Source organism: Podarcis erhardii (genome assembly GCF_964252035.2).
Source record: "Podarcis erhardii genome assembly, chromosome: 17".
In the NCBI taxonomy this organism is placed as follows: Eukaryota; Metazoa; Chordata; class Lepidosauria; order Squamata; family Lacertidae; genus Podarcis; species Podarcis erhardii.
In genome coordinates, this window is record NC_138515.1 from 10,699,153 (window position 1) to 10,716,654 (window position 17,502).

The following is a 17,502-nucleotide window of genomic DNA, read 5'->3' on the forward strand; positions in this document are numbered from 1 at the left end:
GTTTTCACCAAACTTTGTCCACTGGGCATCATGTGAGACAGGGATAATATAAAAATAATAATTTATTATTTATACCCGGCCCATCTGGCTGGGTTTTCCCAGCCACTTTGGGTGGCTCCCAACAGAATATTTAAAACACAATAAAACATTTTTAAAAATTCCTAAACAGGGCTGCCTTCAGATGTTTTCTAATATTTCCTTGACATCTGATGGGAGGTTGTTCCACAGGGTGGGTGCCACTACCGAGAAGGCCCTCTGCCTGGTTCCCTGTAGCCTCACTTCTTGCGGTGAGAAAACCGCCAGAAGGCCCTCGGAGCTGGACCTCAGTGTCCAGGCTGAACAATGGGGATGGAGACGCTCCTTCAGGTATACAGGGAGACATGGCTTATTTGTGGAGAGTCGAAACCTGCTTGGTTGCTATCTCCCCTCACCTGACAGGCACTTTTGACTGGTGGGCAGGGCAGCCCACCTATCAGTCAACTGGCATACTATGATTCAGAAGGAATGGTCACACCCACTTGTCCAAATTAGGCCACAACGTTCGAGGAAATAAAACATCTGGGTCCCAAAAAAAGCTCCTTGCATCTACCATAGTGAGAAGTCTTGCTGATTTGTTTTCCTCCAGTGATAAGCCAAGCCTTTAAAAACTGGCAACTTGATTTTTAAAGTTCCTAAATTCATTTTTGAATATATCAAAATTTTTGTTCTTGCCTTCTTGTGAAGACAAGTAAAAGCCATATATTTTCTAATTTTTTCGAACGTCTCACATGGGGGGAAAACCCGCTGATGAATCATGTCATTGTTTTTTTCTTGAAGTGAAATCTCAGCTCTAAAAGGTTTCTTCTTTTCTCCTTCCTGGCAGCAGTTACGCTTCTTGCACCTTCAAATGGTTATGGCGGTGGCAGCAGCACAAGCACCTCAACTACGACACCATCATTCAGGCAGGCAGTCAAAAAACAAAGAGAAGCACCTCAGTGATTCTGCACTTGAGATAGAATGTATATTTAAATTTAAAGGGGGTTTTTAAAATAGAAAAATATAGTTTTCTGGGAAAATTGAATGTTGAGGTTATACTGAAGCATGTAGGATTGCATTTGACAACAACAAATCCTGAAGAACAATATTTATTTCCCTAACAAAAAATTGTGTTTTTTTATAAAAAGTCATATTTTAAGAAGCAGTTTGCAGTATTGTCCATATTTCAAGGTGGACTGATATTTTGAAATAATTGAGCTTTATAAATGTAGTCTCTGTTTGAGATAAGGAGTTTGTGCAACATAGCAAATACACTTTTTACAAATTACTTAAGAGACCCATTGTTTATGTTGGTTGTACGCTTTTGATCACTTTATCCATCAGTTTCTTCACTTCTTTGTGCCGTACTGTTGCCCGACTGATACAGTCTTGAAGCTTTGTGCCTGTTATTACACTTCCTCCTTAAAAGGAAATAGGGGGGAAAAACAATGTCAGTATAATTCTAACATTTCTATCACATTGGCTTTAAAAAAGCAGATTTGAGAGCTGCCACACTAATGAGTGAAACCTGTTGCATATTACAATTTCATGGAGTAAAGCAATACTTAAAATGGAGATGAAAATGAATATAGCGCTTTGGGGCAGGTATAGGTGCAGTTAAAATATGCTGTGTGTTCATTGCAGAACTGCAGTTTGCCAAATACTTTTAATGAAAGACTGATTAGTTGACCTATCCACAAGGTGATTACAGTTTGGCACCATACCTGGCTTATAAACAGAACACAGTTTGTCTTCTTCATCAGTTACAATCGTTAGATTCCCAGTTGCCAGGTCTTCCTCTTCTGCAGTTGGGTCAACAATTATTACTGTGCTTTTGAGGACACACAAAAATGCAAAAGTTGGAGTGATTTTATATAACAGGTACAGATATGTTGCTTGCAAGATATAGGAAGAGTTATGCAGGAATTTGCATGGGTTTACACAGTTCAGTGCTATTCTGAGATAGTCTAATGCATGAGAGTTAACAACAGCAAAGCTGTTTTGCTTGTTTACATACTCCCTGAAATAATGATTAGAAAGTTACAACAGTAGACTAGTCTTGAAATAAAACTAGGTTCTTACAAGAGGGTGATTAAAAGTAATAATAAATTCTTAGAATGGTTTATACAGTGAAGGTTCTACCAAGCTGGTGCTCTCAGAAACACTGAAGAAGCAAAGCCATCATACAAGAGCTATAACATGGTACCTGCCCCCAATCTTCTCCACAGTCCCATTTCACATTTAACATGCTTTAGGAAACTTTGTGGATACTTACTCAAGCAGCACAAATGATGTAGCCACTGGTTGCTTTTTAATAGTTAAAGGAGTCTTCTCTTTGAAGTTAACTTCTGCTAACCCCGTTTCTTCATTTACAGTAACGGCAGGTAAAAGGACTGAAATAACAAAAGCAATTATTGAGAAAGTAGAACTGAGGTCTTCCTTTAAAGAGGGGTGTTTTTTGGTAAGGGAGGAATAGGGGCATTCTGGAAGGAATGTGTGACAATGAAGAGAAAGTAATATGCAGCACTATGCTTCTGACTTAGAAGTTTGGAAAAACATAGAAATACTTGATTACTGTGTATTTGTCATTAGCAACCGGAACTGAAGTGTAAAGTAAGATATTTAGGGTGCCTTGGGTCTCTGAAAAGGCGTCTCAGGAGCCATAGGATAAATTGGATTTATCCAAAGGTAGAGCTCTGGTGTCCGTAGGGCCAATGTATCAAAAGACCTCCTGATTTAAGCAGAACCTCTCCCTTTGAAAAAGAAATTGTTTTTTCAACCAAAAAGAGAGAAACCACACTTGGAAAGAGATGTAGGAACACAAAGTTTTCCTCCATCCTTACCCTGCTGGCAGAGTCTTAAATTGTCTTTGTATCTCCCTCACCTCCTGGTTGGGGGGATATAAATGATCATATTCTTTTTGCAAACTGCAAAAGAGCAACTGGGGGAAAGGCCAGGATACTGCACAGTGCAGGATTTGAGCTAGGTTAGAATTTCAAAGCTATTTGTGGTTTTTTATTTCTATTTTGGCAGGTGAGACTTACAAGACTTGGGACACAAATGTGGGGGGGAGTATTTGAGAGACTGGGTCAATACAAAGCCGAGTACTTTTGCTTCTCAGTTGGGTTGTTGCTTCTTGAAGCTTGCTTGAAGGCTTTGCTGACCCCTTTTCCTGCTCCTCCAGTTTCGTCTCCTGTCTTTTGCTTCAAGCTGAAGCAATCCTGTCTTCTCCAGCACGCAAGCTGCCTCTACTCTTATTCACATTGCCCTCTTTAACACCTTCTTTGCTTTTCCCAGTTTCCTGTCCTCCATTCTTTTCAAACAAAAACCCAACGCCTCTTCACTCATTCCCTTTTCAACTTCATCTCATCGCACCTCCTTTTTAACTCTATATTCCAACCAGGCAGCATTCTGCAGCTAAGGTCAAAATGCAGATCGCTCATTGTCCGACAGTCTCTTGCAACAATCCCACTTGCATTGGGCTGCCAGGACTCATCCTGCAAAATGAACTCCAGCACCACCCAGCCTAGTTCTGCCTCTAGGTGGATGCTGCAGTGCCATTCCAATACCAATCAAATCTCAGTATTTTCCTGGCCACCAAATGGCACAGGAACATTCCATAAGCCCCTATGTTCCTGACTGATGGCAGTGCTACAAAGGGAACAACAAATTGATTGGCAAGAGGTACCCACAAGCTACAGTGCATAGGATCATTCGAGATACAGTGGTACCTTGGTATGCATACGTCTTGGTTTGCAAATGTTTTGGATTACAAACACATCAAACCCGGAAGTGTGTGTACTGGTTTGCTACCTTTTTTTGGATTACAACCCATTTTTTGGGATTATGGACAAATTTTTTTGGAGGCTCCATTGTCGAAAGCACGCCTTGGGTTACAACCTGTTTTGGTTTACAAACGGACCTCCGGAATGGATTATGGTTGTAAACTAAGGTACCACTGTAGTTGCTTATTATTGCCCAGATCATCAGTTTTGCTGCCCAGAGATTTATCCTCTCACTGACCCAACAATCAACCTACTCAACCACTGGGTTCTCAGGTTGACCCAACAACCAGTACTATAGCACAGGATCCTCTTCCCATGAGAAATCAGGTTTTTTTTTCTGGAATCCAAATTCCAGCAAGAAGTAAAAGCATTAAATGTACTCAAGGTGAAATGAGTTGCCCCTTTACTAAGTAAGAAATCTAGTAACTTTGCTCAAAGGCTTTCCATCCTTGAGCAGACCATGGAGGACCTTAATATCACTGCTTGTGATTAAGGACCTTAATATCACTCTTTTCTGATGCCACTTTGCCTATTAATGGGAATGAGGTTTTGAAAGATTCAGGAGAAAAATGCAGACAGGCCACCTTACAGCAGGAACCCAAGGCATCCACTTTATCAGAGGCGCCTCTTCAGGTTTCCTGTTGGCATATACTTTCCTTCTTTGCCGAATGATCCAAAAGAAAATCTGAACCAAGATCCAGCCCGGCTTTGCAGAATGTATCAGAAACTCACTAAGCAATAGCTTTCATTACTGATGCCACCCTAGACTTTCCCCACTTTGCAGCCACTTCTGCCTACGGCTGAAGCTATGAAACATGAATACAGCTTCAAGATCTAAATTGGCTTCTGTTCCCTAAAACGAAACCAAGTTGTCTGAGGTGAAGGCACTGTGAAGTCCTTGTGAAAACAAAGGACAAATGCCTTCTGTACCCAAACAAAATAGCAGATTCCACCCAGATCAGAAAGAAAGGGGAGAAATAAGTAAAGATAAGTTCTGTGAGATACAGCTTTAATTAATATGTTGGTTAATAACAAAACATAGTATGCTCCAATAGCCCATCTGTCGTTTGGGACTGACTCATGTTTTGGCCAGACCGGCAACTAACCTTTTTTTGTTTGGTTTGTCTTTTTGTTACTGTAGCCATCATTGTCTACCACATTTTCTCATGCTTTGTGCCACTACGGTGATTTTGTACTACTTTGTTTTTGTGAAAAAAGTTCAATAAAAAACTTATTTAAAACAAAAGCATGAATACCCGGGGTGCCTAATGTCCTGTCTTCTGTCCCAGTCTGAAACTTCCTGAGGATTAAGCCATTACTCAGCTGTCTAACTGTCTCCAGGTTCCACCCTGGAAACTGCACATCATCTTGCAGGGAAAAGCCTGAAGTTTCACATTTTGCAATCACTACAATAACAGAACAATGGGAGCTTTATCCCCTTTCAATAGCCAGCTCTGTATAATTCCACAGAGATAGGGGATCTTAAGGCCAAACCCTTCCTATACTCCAAAGGTTTACTATCTCAAACCCTCCCTGTTGAATAAGTTAGATATCAACTCTCCTCTCCTCTGGTTAGGTAGATTAAAGTATCTATAGCATGTGTTTACGAACCCAAAAATTCACTTTGCCCCTTCATGTCAGGACTTGTTTAGGCAGGCTGGCAGGCCCTGCCAGCTGACACCCCCTACCTCTCATCTTTGGGGCAGCCAATTTCCCCTGCAAAGGTACATCTTGTGGGGTTAGAAGGATTTGCAATGTGAGACGCCACCTCTGCATGTCTGCTGGATGGGTAAGTGGTCTTACCAAGGAGAACAAACGGTGAAGGTATAGTGCCTAGGGTTGCCATATTAACAGTGAAAATCTGGACAGAAAAGTTGTTGAGGTTTTTTAGATGGGCAAAATCACTTTTCAAAAATGGCAATTTTTGAGCTCTTTTTATGGGGAAACGGCACTGCCACCATGGGCTGCCATACGTCTGGATTTTCCCAGACATTTCACTTGATTTCCACCCAGGCATTGCTGCCAATTGCAGTATTCCAGCTATGTGCAGGGAAATCCGGGCATATGGCAACCCTGGTAGTACCACAACACTCATGAAGGTTGGGGATCCAACTTTATATTAGTATAACAGCATAATTCTAGGGTATTGTAGGCAATTAAAATTGCAGCTGCTAACCTTCAGAGGAGCACTGGAAAAAGGGAACCAGAGCAGTGATGCCAGCAGCAGTGGACACTCAATTGCTACCCAGTTGGCTTACATCTCTACTACAAGGTTCAGGCCTTCATAGGAAATTCACTGCATACAGTGGTGCCCCGCAAGACGAACGCCTCGCAAGACGGAAAACCCGCTAGACGAAAGGGTTTTCCGTTTTGGAGGTGCTTCGCAAGACGAATTTCCCTATGGGCTTGCTTCGCAAGACGACAGCCCATAGGGAAATCTCCGGGACAGTGGGGAAGCGCAGCTCGTCTTCCCCGCTGTCCTCGGACCTCCTCCGAAGGATGCCCCGATGCCGGGCGGCGAGGCGGGAACGCCTCCCCCCGCCGCCCGGCATCGGAACGATGTCCCGAAGCCGAGCGGCGGGGCGGGAAAGTCTCCCCCCGCCGCCCGGCATCGGAACGATGTCCCGAAGCCGAGCGGCGGGGCGGGAACGCCTCCCCCCGCCGCCCGGCTTCGGGGCGGGAAAGCCTCCCCCCGCCGCCCGGCTCCGGGGCGGGAACGCCTCCCCCCGCCGCCCGGCTTCGGGGCATCGTCCCGCCGCCCGGCTTCGGGGCGGGAACGCCTCCCCCCGCCGCCCGGCTTCGGGGCATCGTCCCGATGCCGGGCGGCGGGGCGAGAAAGCCTCTCCCCGCCGCCTGGCATCGGAACGATGTCCCGAAGCCGGGCGGCGGGGCCGCGAAGCCTGGGCGCGCTGGCAACTCTCCGCAAGGAGCGCTCCCGCTGCTTGCGGAGAGGTCCGCAAAGCCTGTCCTGGACCTCTTCTGAAGGCAGGCGGGGGGCAAAAGTCTTTGTCCCCCCTGCTTGCCTTCCCAGGGGCTTTTAAATCGCCCGGACAGCGGAGAAGTCCTCCGCTGTCCCGGGCGATTTTAAAATGCCGCCCGCCAGAAGAGGTCGGGGGAAGGCAGTTTCCATAGGAACGCATTAATTGATTTTCAATGCATTCCTATGGAAAACCGTGCATCGCAAGACGAAAAACTCGCAAGACGAAGAGACTTGCGGAACGAATTAATTTCGTCTTGCGAGGCACCACTGTACTTTTAAAAATACTGGATGGCACAATCTATAATCGTTTAAAGTTTGCAACTATAACGGGGCAACTTACCATTTTTTAAGGCTGCTAGTAAAGCACACATACAGGCATCCAGGAGGTTCCCATCATAGTCTAAGCATATAATGTCACAGTATAGAACCCAAGCAATCTAAGGAAATAAGCTCTGTTAATTTAAATACTAAAAAGGCTCTTAAGGGGCATCACAAGAATGAAAAGGTTTGAAAAACACTTTTGTAAGTAAGTCAATGTGTTCCTTCACAGAACTTTCCCAAAAACTAAGACTGAAAAGAATTAAAAAGCATGGGCCATTACCCAGAAAACTAAAGTCCCAGTCTGTAAATGTACACAACAAAATGCAACTATATTGTACTATAACAATGCACTATAACTTTACAGTGGTGCCTCGCAAGACGAAAAGAATCCGTTCCGCAAGTCCCTTCGTCTAGCGGTTTTTTTGTCTTGCGAAGCCCATTAGCGGCTTAGCGGATTAACGCTATTAGCGGCTTTTAGCGGCTTAGCGGATAAGCGGCTTAGAAAAAGGGGGGGAAAGTTGGAAAAACTTGCAAGACATTTTCGTCTTGCGAAGCAAGCCCATAGGGAAATTCGTCTTGCGAAGCACCTCCAAAACGGAAAACCCTTTCATCTAGCGGGTTTTTCATCTTGCGAGGCATTCGTCTTGCGGTACACCACTGTATAAACATTAACTGGCTCTTGCACAAGAGCACTGGCTGCCAATTTGTTTCCAGGCCCAATGCAAGGTGCTGGTTTTGACCTTTAAGGCCTTTGTGCAGCTCAGGACCACCTTTTCCCATATGAAGTTGCTTAGATTTCAGCACCTTTTTCTTTCCCGAGGCATCTCTGCAGATTGCGATCTACTCTCACTATTAAAAAACTGGCAGTGATCTAACCGTTGGATTGATTGGGGGGGAGACAATCTATCACACCACGATCGACCAGTTGGACATGTCTGCTGTATTATATAGTTAAATGTGGACTTGGGAGTTTATGGAAGTTGTAGTCTGGTGGAATCTGGAGAACACCATATTAGTTACCCCTGGGTTATAAGCTCCCTGTCATAATAGTAGTAGTAGGAAGATATCAGAATAATTAATTAACACTTAGAACTTTTCTATGTGAGCTGGAGCTGAACTGGTTCAAGGGTGCGCAACTAGTCCTCAAATCACTCCCCAATTAATATTCTTTATGAACTTTTACTTACCTTCTCCTCTACAATGCACAGGTCTTCTTTCTGAACCATCTGTGAACTAAACCAGTAATGCAATGAAGACAAAAATCCATTTGATCTCCCCATTTTTATTGAAAAAACAAAACAAAAACATTTCTTACTTTTCAATCACATCTGCAATGAATTGACTAGCTGCCTGAGCCTCTTCCCCTGGAGGTCCAGGTCGAAACCTTGATGAACAGAGTGGAGGAAGGTCCACGTTAGGAACTGAGGGGAAAAAATAGTGAATCAAAAAGCAAATTGAATAAATCTAGTTTGAAACACGTTTATCACTTGGTTGTTTGTTTATTAGTGGAGAATGAATCAAAAAAGCTATCTAAATTTTATTAAAGTGCAGGGTTTGAAGTGGTGGGGGAATAAGAAGCTTCATTAGAAGCTACGAAGTAGAGTACTATTCTACAAAATAGTTTAAGCTGCTGTAAGATAGAGCAGTTTCCCAACTTTTTTCTGACCATAACCCCCTTTTGACCTGGTTTCCTGCCTGTGCCCCCCCCCCATGAGCGTAGCCAAGAAGGGCAGGGCGGGACGGCTATTATATATATTTCCCTGTGAAATTTTGTGGGCTTTATTTGAAATTACTTCATTTTGAAATTTTTGTGCCTGAAAAGTGCGACTTAAAAATAAATTGCTTTCCAGCAGACATGCATAGGATAATACTTTTACTGTAAGATAGTTCGTGTAAAATCAGCAGCATAGCAAGCAACTCGGGGCGGGGGTGCGCGCGCTGCGCACGGGGCCAAGGCAAACTGCCCACAGGGGAAACTGCCCACAGGGGAAGGGTGTTCCGAGTGCCCTCCAGGCACCACACCCCGTGCTGGTTTTTTTCGGCAACGCTGGGCCCGCTGGAGGGTGGCCACGGTTGAGCGGGAGGAGGTGGCTGGGGCACCCTGCAGGCTGTACACCACCCATGTCCTATGGTTTGGCCACCCTCCGGAAGCTGCCACCCAGTGCTGACTGCCCCCGCCCCTCCTTAACTACACCACTGTGTAAAATACAAGTACTATATATCAATTCACCAATACGCTAACTACATTTCAGAATAAGGGTAATGTTGTAAAACATCAGGAGTACCATGAATTCAAATGGAATTGCCAAAGTATCATTCTAATCACTAGAGAATCATCAAAATCACTTGTCGTTTCAGGAAAATAGTAACTAACCAAACCTTACCAATATATCCCTTGTTACTGGAATCAATAGGGGGTGCAGCAAATTCCTGTATGCAAAATGTTAAGAGGAAATGTTAAGAACTAGAAGTTTAGAAATGGTTTGTCTTGACCTTAAGTTCAACACACATTTGGTATCACTGTTTATTTTCCCTATGTTTTACAAATACTTAAAGCAGTTCATTATTATTTTAATGACAAAATGTACACATCCATTAAAATACAATGGCATATCTAGTATTGCATTCTCATTTATTCATGATGTAATAAATTTAAATGGGAACATTGTAAACAGCAGGCTGGGGGCTTTTTCCTATCCGAGTATAACACTTTAATCTTTTTCATGCCATATGATTTAATGTGGGAGTAATTTTTGATTCTAACAATTTTCAGGTAACTTCTCTTGATATTTTAACGTTTTATCCCACCCAGATTCTAGCAAATTGCAAAACGCACAGCATTTAACTCTGAAAATTTTAAAATGGCAGAGGTAAAAATTCCAAACACACAATGACTCTAAATTGGAGTGGGTGGTGCTTCTGATACATGGGCCAGACAGGCCATCCCCTCACCCCGGGCCTGTTCCCGCATCCAGCCTTTAGTTTCTCCTCCACACAACATCTTACTAACTGGCATCTATGGAAGCTGATTTTTAACCCTAATTGTTGTGGGGAAGGCAAATGAGCAGAGGTTAGCTCCCACTGTGCCCTTGTGCTGCAAGCTTCCTGAAAATCCCCCTAGTGCACCAATTAAGCTTAAAGAGCTGGGGGAGAAAGAAAAAGAGGACAGAGAGGAGTGCCTCTGGGCCCTTTGCACTTTTGGCTCCACCCCCACCCACTGCCGCCATGCAGTCCCCGAGAGATGTCCTCCAAGGAAATGTGGCCTACACACACACACACACACACACACACACACACACACACACACAGCTTCTCTCTGGCTATCAAATGTTGTATACCTGCCCCCTGCCCCTGTAGGCAATATCCAAGTATTCCATTATCCAAACAGCCAATAATTTGTGCCTGCCAAATGGGCAGACAGCCTCAGGTGTAGTCAGCGATTCCTACCCTGAACAGTTCTGGTGGATAGTGCTTTATAGACACTATGGTGGTTCAGCACAGCATTCCTACTGCTTGTAGCAAAAAAAAGTGCTCTGTGCGGCAATCAATGAGATACAACACAAGTTGCATGTCACCTGTGGATAGCCAAGGGCGTTTATCCACCCTCTCACTTCATCATCTGGGCTCTTCAGGAAAGCAGTTATAGAAGGCCCTTGGAAGACACTGATCTGGCTTAGCAGTAATGGAAAACTGGTTGCTTGTTATGGGAATGCACCATAGCAAGCCTCAACTTCTGTGCTTCCCTCATTCCCTTTCCTCTTTCACACATGAAGTTGAAAGTTTCCTTTTGTGGTCAGGCATAAGCCAGTTTTCCTTTATGTCTGAATGTGGGGAAGTGTGATCAAGGCAGTTAAATGACCAGGATGCCTTTTGACCCTCCTTTAACCATTTGTAGTTTGAACAAGCCAGCTTCCCATATTTGGATATACAAGAAAGCCCGTTTATTTCAAACCACAAAAAGCCTTCATTGCATATGAAGGAGAGAAGGGGACTGGCTTAGTGCTTGAGGCCAAGGCTTGCCACTAATGGGAAAAGATTGGTTTTCGTCTCATCTGAAGTGGATAACTGTGTCAAGTCTGCTATTCCGTCAACAGAGTAAGGCAGAGAAAAAATGCTACAGAGTTCTGAGGCCCTATTGGATCCATAAGGATTGTGTAGCCTGAAACTACATTAACTTAAAAGAAAACTATTCACGAAGTTACCGCTTTAATGCCGCATATCACTGTTGTGTTTCCTAACTTCACAAGGGCAGAGCCATCCGCAGTTGTAATTGAACCTAAAAAGAGACCATTTAACAAAATCAAAGCTTTCTACCTGTGAAATAACCTTTGCAAATCACACTGGCAGCACTAACTGCTTGCAGAATAAGACATTGATTACAAACAGATTATTAGCTATTCAGAGTTGTCGAGGCATTCCATACTCAGGGGTTTTGCTGAGGTTTTTTTTGAAGAAAAATTCTAAGATTTGTTTTCTTGTGACCCTGCCTTTCTATAATTCTGCAAGAAGCCACCCACCTTTTGAATTCTTACTCTCTGGAATCAGAGCCATATTTTCTAATCTCTTTGGCTGTATTAGCAGCTGGGGGAAGAGAGTGATGCTTATACGTCTAGAGCAGCCTAGTGAGGGAGCCCCAGCTGATGAAGGGTCAAGCAAACAGGCGAGTTAAGCAGTGCTGAGCAGAAAGAGGCCAGGGCAGACTACTCTGTCCCTCCACCCTTTGAACAAACTCTCAAGTCCCCAAATAAAGTAACACAATAAACTAATAAAATAAATTAAAAGCCACAAGGGGTATGGTGGCTTTCCAGCACATAGTACAGTTTGTCACATGTAAAACTATCTGCCTGATGGACAGATGGGTCATGGGTGTGTAATTGGTGCAATGAGCTCCTGGCCCTCAGGGAATAAGTTTGTTCCCTTGAGGTCAAGTTGGCTGACCTGAAGAAGCTGAGAGAGGCAGACAGGCTGGTTTGGGATGAGATAACTCTGCCCCACTCCCAGGATGACAATTCCTCTGCTGTCATGGAGAATGAGAATGAGGAAGAGAAATGATCCCTTAGGTGGGATCTATTCCTTGAGGGGCAGTTATCCTCTCATGTTGAGGATACTCCTCCATGGGGTGGAGGGATTCTGGTAGTGGGTGACTCGCTTGTTAGAAACAGAGAAAGTTGGGTGTGATGGACAGGCAGATCACAGGGGAAATTGCCTGCCAGCTGGTGCTAAGGTTGGATGTCAGACAACTGCTTTTTGTTACATCATTAATTAAATTAGAACCTGTCTGGTTAGGGTGAGGAAAAGGAAATCTGTACAGTGGTACCTCGGGTTACAAACACTTAGGGTAACAGACTCTGCTAACCCGGAAGTAGTACCTCGGGTTAAGAACTTTACCTCAGGATGAGAACAGAAATTGCGTGGCGGCGGCAGCGGGAGGCCCAATTAGCTAAAGTGGTACCTCAGGTTAAGAACGGTTTTAGGTTAAGAACGGACCTCCATAATGAATTAAGTTCATAACCAGAGGTACCACTGTATCTGTGTTACACTTCTATCAGTTCCCACAGGAAAAGTTCTGCAATATACAGAAGACCATGTCTTTTCTAGTACAGTGGTACCTCGGTTTACGAACTTAATCTGTTCTTAAACTGAAACCATTCTTAAACCAAGGCGCGCTTTCCCTAATGAGGCCTCCTGCCACTGGTGCTCTTCCATCCTTCGGGTTCCGTTCTTAGACCGAGGTAAAGTTCGCAAACCGGGACACTACTTCCGGTTTTACACAGTTCGTAAACCAAATCATTCGTAAACAGGGCTATTCTTAAACTGAGTACCACTGTACATTCAAACACAGCCAGTCTACCAAGGAATACTCACCTATGTTGACAGTTGTGGTTCTGAATTCACCGAGGTCCCTTCCATCAGGACGGCAGTTTTCTTTCTAAAAAGATCATCAAGTCTCACAAACAAGCAACTAATCTTATCCACTAGCAATGTAAGAGATTAATTAAAACAGGCTCTTAGGCCATCATTTGATGGACTGCTATGACGTGTGGGCAGAATCCAAGAACAAAAGCGTTTTTTTCCTGATTATTCATATTATATGCACATTTTTTGTTATTTAGATTTTATTTTATCGAAGTGATTTCAATTAAAATCTAACAGTCTGAAAAGTGGAAGAAGCATGCCCAATAGGCAAATATCATCCCACGGTGCCTTGGGGGACAATTTTCTGATCCAGACCAAAGGTGCTGGAAAATCAAAAGGCCATTTTGGCTAACCTGATTTTGAAATTCAAAGATATAGCTCACTTTTAAAAAATTCAGGGTAAACAATGTTTTAACACACACAAATGCTCACTGTACTCACTAAGAATCTTCTGTAATACTCCAAAGGTTCCACAGTTCTGAAAACAAGTAGAATTGTAAAGACAAAATGTTTTGCAAAGAGACTGCTTGCAAAAAGACAAAGAGCGAGACCCGGACCGAATAATGTTTACAGTAGACCCAATAAAATAAGTAGTACAAAGTAGTCATGACTTACTGAAATCCCATTGATTTCAGTGGGCCTACTCCGAGTAAAACTTTGCTAAATATGTGACTCAGGGGACAATGGAGGAGTGCGCCCTTAGGGGTAAAGTCAAATCGCTGGAGGGTTACATCATCTGCAATTGTATAGTTTTAAAACTGACAAGCAGCTCTGTGAGGCTGTTTCCATTTTACCTCCAAGAGTAAGGTGGAGCCTAATTATTATCTATTGTGGAATAATGGTTATTGAAGTTAATGAATTTAGCTGAGATGGCAAAGTTGACATGCTTAATTTGAGAAGAATCACTGCTGGCATTGACTAATGATTGGAAACCAAATTCTGAGAAAATTAATGATTTGAAATGGATAATGAAAAATAAAATAATAAATAAAAAAAGAAATATTTTAACTGCCTGGTTGACAGATGTGTCCTATTAACTCAGATACAACTAACCACAAATGTGAATTTGGTTTTGGTAAAAATAACTATGATTAGAGACTTCTCCAAGTTACTTTGCTGCTTGTAAATGGTCACTATTTTCTAAACATTAATTACACCTCTTCAAAGCTGGGCTAGTGCCATGATGGTTTGTGACATTGAATTTATGTAGCCCTCTATCTTTTTAAATGAAAAAGCATGTGTGTATGTGTGTGTGTGTGTGTGTGTGTGTGTGTACATATATATATGTAGAGGCTTTTCTTCTTCTCTTCCCTTTCACTAAACAGATACAATTATTTTCTACATGACAACATGCTCAATGCTTGGGCTATGCTGCCATCCTCTCTTTTCTCTTTATGTGCCATCCTACATTACCAAAACACATTATTCTTGTTCCATCAATAACATAGATTTTTCATACACTTTCCTCTGCCAAAGGACACTTTCCCTGCTAGGTCTAACAATTGAATATACAAATCCTATATATGTGATATATGAGCAATGAAAATCGAAGGTGTTACACAAATATCTACTTACCTATTTTATGTGTTCCCAACTGGGGAAACAGAATTTTTGTTTTCAACTCTAGTGAGGATAAAATTGAACTGAAAGTGAGAAATTTGGCATGGAAAAGGGAAGAGAACTCCAGATATCTGACCAGCCTCATTCTGGAAAAGGGGGGAAACTCCTGTGTAATGTATTATGCAGCTGACCTCCTTTGTAATGTTCTACAGTGGTGCCCCGCAAGACGAATGCCTCACTAAACGAAAAACCCGCAAGACGAAAGGGTTTTCCGATTTTTTAGCGGCTTCGCAAGACGAATTTCCCTATGGGCTTGCTTCGCAAGACGAAAGCCCATAGGGAAATCTCCGGGGACAGCGGGGAAGCGCAGCACCTGTCCTGAAGGCTTGCGGTGGGAGGTCCGGGAACAGAGGAGAAGGCGCGCAGCGATTCTCCTCTGTTCCCGGGGCTTGCGGTGGGAGGAGGGTTTTCCTCCCCACCGCCAACATTCAGAAGGCTGTTCTGAAGGCTGGCAGTGGGAAGAAAAGCCCTTCTCCCGCCTCCAGCCTTCAGAAGAGTTCCCCGCAGGGCTCCCCAAGCTGTGAATGTCTGCCCCGCGCAAGGGGCGCTCTGCTTAAGAGCGCCCCTCGTGCGGGGCAGCAGGCTGCTACCCGCAGCTTGGAGAGCCCTGCGGGGAAGTCCTGCGGGGCTCCCCAAGCTGTGAATGTCTGCCCCGCGCGAGGGGCGCTCTGCTTAAGAGCGCCCCTCGTGCGGGGCAGCAGGCTGCTACCCGCAGCTTGGAGAGCCCTGCGGGGAAGTCCTGCAGGGCTCCCCAAGCTGCAGATGTCTGCCCTGCGCGACCTCCCTCGCACCGGGCAGCAGGCTGCTATCCGCAGCCTAGGCAGCCCTGCAGGAACTCTTCTGAAGGCTGGCAGCGGGAGAAGGGCTTTTCTTCCCACCACCAGCCTTCAGAAGGCTGTTCTGAAGGCTGGCGGTGGGGAGAAAAGTCCTTCTCCCCCCGCCAGCCTTCAGAAGAGGTCCGGGGACAGACTGTCCCCGGATCTGGTCTGAAGGCGGTCTCCCTAGGAACGCATTAATTGATTTTCAATGCATTCAGGGACGCGGACTTATAAAAAATATTGGGGGGGCCCGGGAAAGCTCATGAATAATAAATAAGCTCATGAATATGCAAATAAAGTGGCGCCGCCTCCTCGTGAGCGAATAGGGGAGAGCGTGCTGCGCCTATTAATCAGCTCCAAAGGAAATTGGGTGGAGCTTTTGCTCGGGAGGGAGGGCAGGAGGCATGCAGCCCGCCCCTCCCTGTGCATTTTGGGCTGGGGGAGGGGCGGCGATGGCGCTCTGCTGGAGGGGCGCCGGAGATTATTGGGGGGGCGGAGCCCCCCCAAACGAATTTTTGAGGGGGCTCGGGCCCCCTCAAGCCCCATGGAGTCGGCGCCTATGAATGCATTCCTATGGGAAACCGTGCTTCGCAAGACGAAAAACTCGCAAGAAGAAAAAACTTGCGGAACGAATTAATTTCGTCTTGCGAGGCACCACTGTATTTTGAAATTTTCAAGATAATATTTTCGGTTTTTCTTATGTTATAACTGTATACTCTATATTTGACTTCAGATTGTTTTATTGATGTTTTATTGACTTAATATGCTGCAAACCGCTTTGAGATTTTCTTAAAAATATAAAGCGGAATGGAAATAAATTTCTCATTCTTTTAAGCCCACTTGTGCATTGAAATGTTAATTCATATTTAATACAATTACTTCCCAGAATAACATGCTCAATGCTTGGGCTATATACTGACATCCTCTTTCTTTTTCTCTTCCTGTGTCATCCCATAGTTGGGAAGGAAAAACAAGATTCCCGCCCTCAGGGCTCGGCTTGCTCTCCGGCAACGTGAGGCAAAAAAAAAAAAAAAGGCGGCAAAACCCGCCATGAGGGAACGGCAGGACCTCGGCCGGCGCCAAAAACCTGAGCGAAACCTCCCGCCGCCAACTCCTCCTCCCTCGTGCGGTTCGTTAGGCGTTCGCGCCCCGGAATCCCGGGGACTCGCTGCGTTCACACGTGCAGAGCGCTTTCACGAGACCGGAGGGAGGGTTAGGGTAGCGGCGAGGGCCTGGGAAGCAACGACGCCGCGTCCCGGCCTCGGGCTCCGGCTGAGAACCCAGAGCTCGGGCGCCGTGAGGGGAGAAGGGGAGCCGCCGCTCGAGGCGAGTTCACCCACCTGAAGCCAGCCGCCGCCGCCGCCGCCATCGCCATCATCGCCGCCTCAGAGAAGCCGCTGCTTTTTCGGCGGTTGCTGCAAGGCCTCCCAAGCGCAGAGGGCGCTGCTGAGGCGAGGCCGGAAGTGGCCCTCCAAGGGCGGGGGAGGGGTTCTTCGCAACGTTTCCGGCAGGGACGGGAAGCTGTCTTGGTCGTCAGCTTCTCACGAAACATTAATGTTTTTTTTAAAAAATCAAGAGTAGGCCATCTCACCATCTGGGTATGGAGCTTCCGGGTTTGCGTTGGAAGGCTTCTTTTTCTTCTTCAACTCAGCGTGGAAGCGAGAGGCGCCCATCATAAACCAGCAGAGAAATGCATGAGATAAAATTAATTACAGCGAAGCAACTCACTCACTCCCCCCCCCCTGCGGAACAATGAAACTTTATCGTAAAACAAACAATAGTCAGTTTAAAAACAAGCGGAACAGACTGAACGATCATCAGTTCTGTTGTGCCCACAACTTAACAAGTTCTAACAAGATCTTAACAAGATCATCAGTTCTGATAAGCCCACAACTTAACAAGTTCTAAGACCTTAATATGCTTGAGCAAATATATAAGTCGCGGCCAGGCGCTGAAATGATTTTATAAGAGGTGGGGCTTTGGGTTCACTGTCAATTCCCTATGCAAAAACCAGTCAGCTCGCAGCATACATGAAAACCTTCGGGTG

General features: G+C 44.8%; 2 protein-coding genes across 7 annotated transcripts in view; one reads left to right on the forward strand and one right to left on the reverse strand.

Annotated features, from left to right (window-relative positions):
- SUPT20H (SPT20 homolog, SAGA complex component) overlaps positions 1–1,451 on the forward strand; it is a 35,913-nt gene extending 34,462 nt beyond the window's left edge. For 5 of the 6 annotated variants that reach the window (XM_081845012.1, XM_081845009.1, XM_081845010.1 and 2 more), the window contains exon 24: positions 863–1,451. In XM_081845012.1, the coding sequence (XP_081701138.1) occupies positions 863–978 (116 nt within the window). In that variant the 3' untranslated portion in view covers positions 979–1,451. The remainder of the gene's footprint in view (positions 1–862) is intronic. The other variant, XM_081845011.1, reaches the window with a different exon arrangement.
- EXOSC8 (exosome component 8) lies at positions 1,109–16,925 on the reverse strand. Its single transcript, XM_081845467.1, has 11 exons — positions 16,796–16,925; positions 13,459–13,495; positions 12,967–13,030; positions 11,304–11,377; positions 9,486–9,531; positions 8,417–8,522; positions 8,289–8,334; positions 7,121–7,217; positions 2,291–2,408; positions 1,740–1,846; positions 1,109–1,436 (listed from the first exon to the last, which is right to left on the reverse strand). Exons 1-11 carry the CDS (start codon positions 16,831–16,833, stop codon positions 1,321–1,323), a joined length of 849 nt encoding a protein of 282 aa, XP_081701593.1. The 5' UTR covers positions 16,834–16,925; the 3' UTR covers positions 1,109–1,320.
- Between the last annotated feature and the right edge of the window lie 577 nt (positions 16,926–17,502).

Excerpts from the sequence above, each read along its gene's own strand:
- EXOSC8 (XM_081845467.1), bottom strand. The coding sequence starts at position 16,833 with ATGATGGCGATGGCGGCGGCGGCGGCGGCTGGCTTCAG. Across the intron at positions 13,031-13,458 it reads AGTATTACAGAAGATTCTTA|AAAGAAAACTGCCGTCCTGA; the intron begins GTGAGTACAGTG and ends TGATCTTTTTAG. Across the intron at positions 8,523-9,485 it reads CAGTAACAAGGGATATATTG|TTCCTAACGTGGACCTTCCT; the intron begins GTAAGGTTTGGT and ends TTTTCCCCTCAG.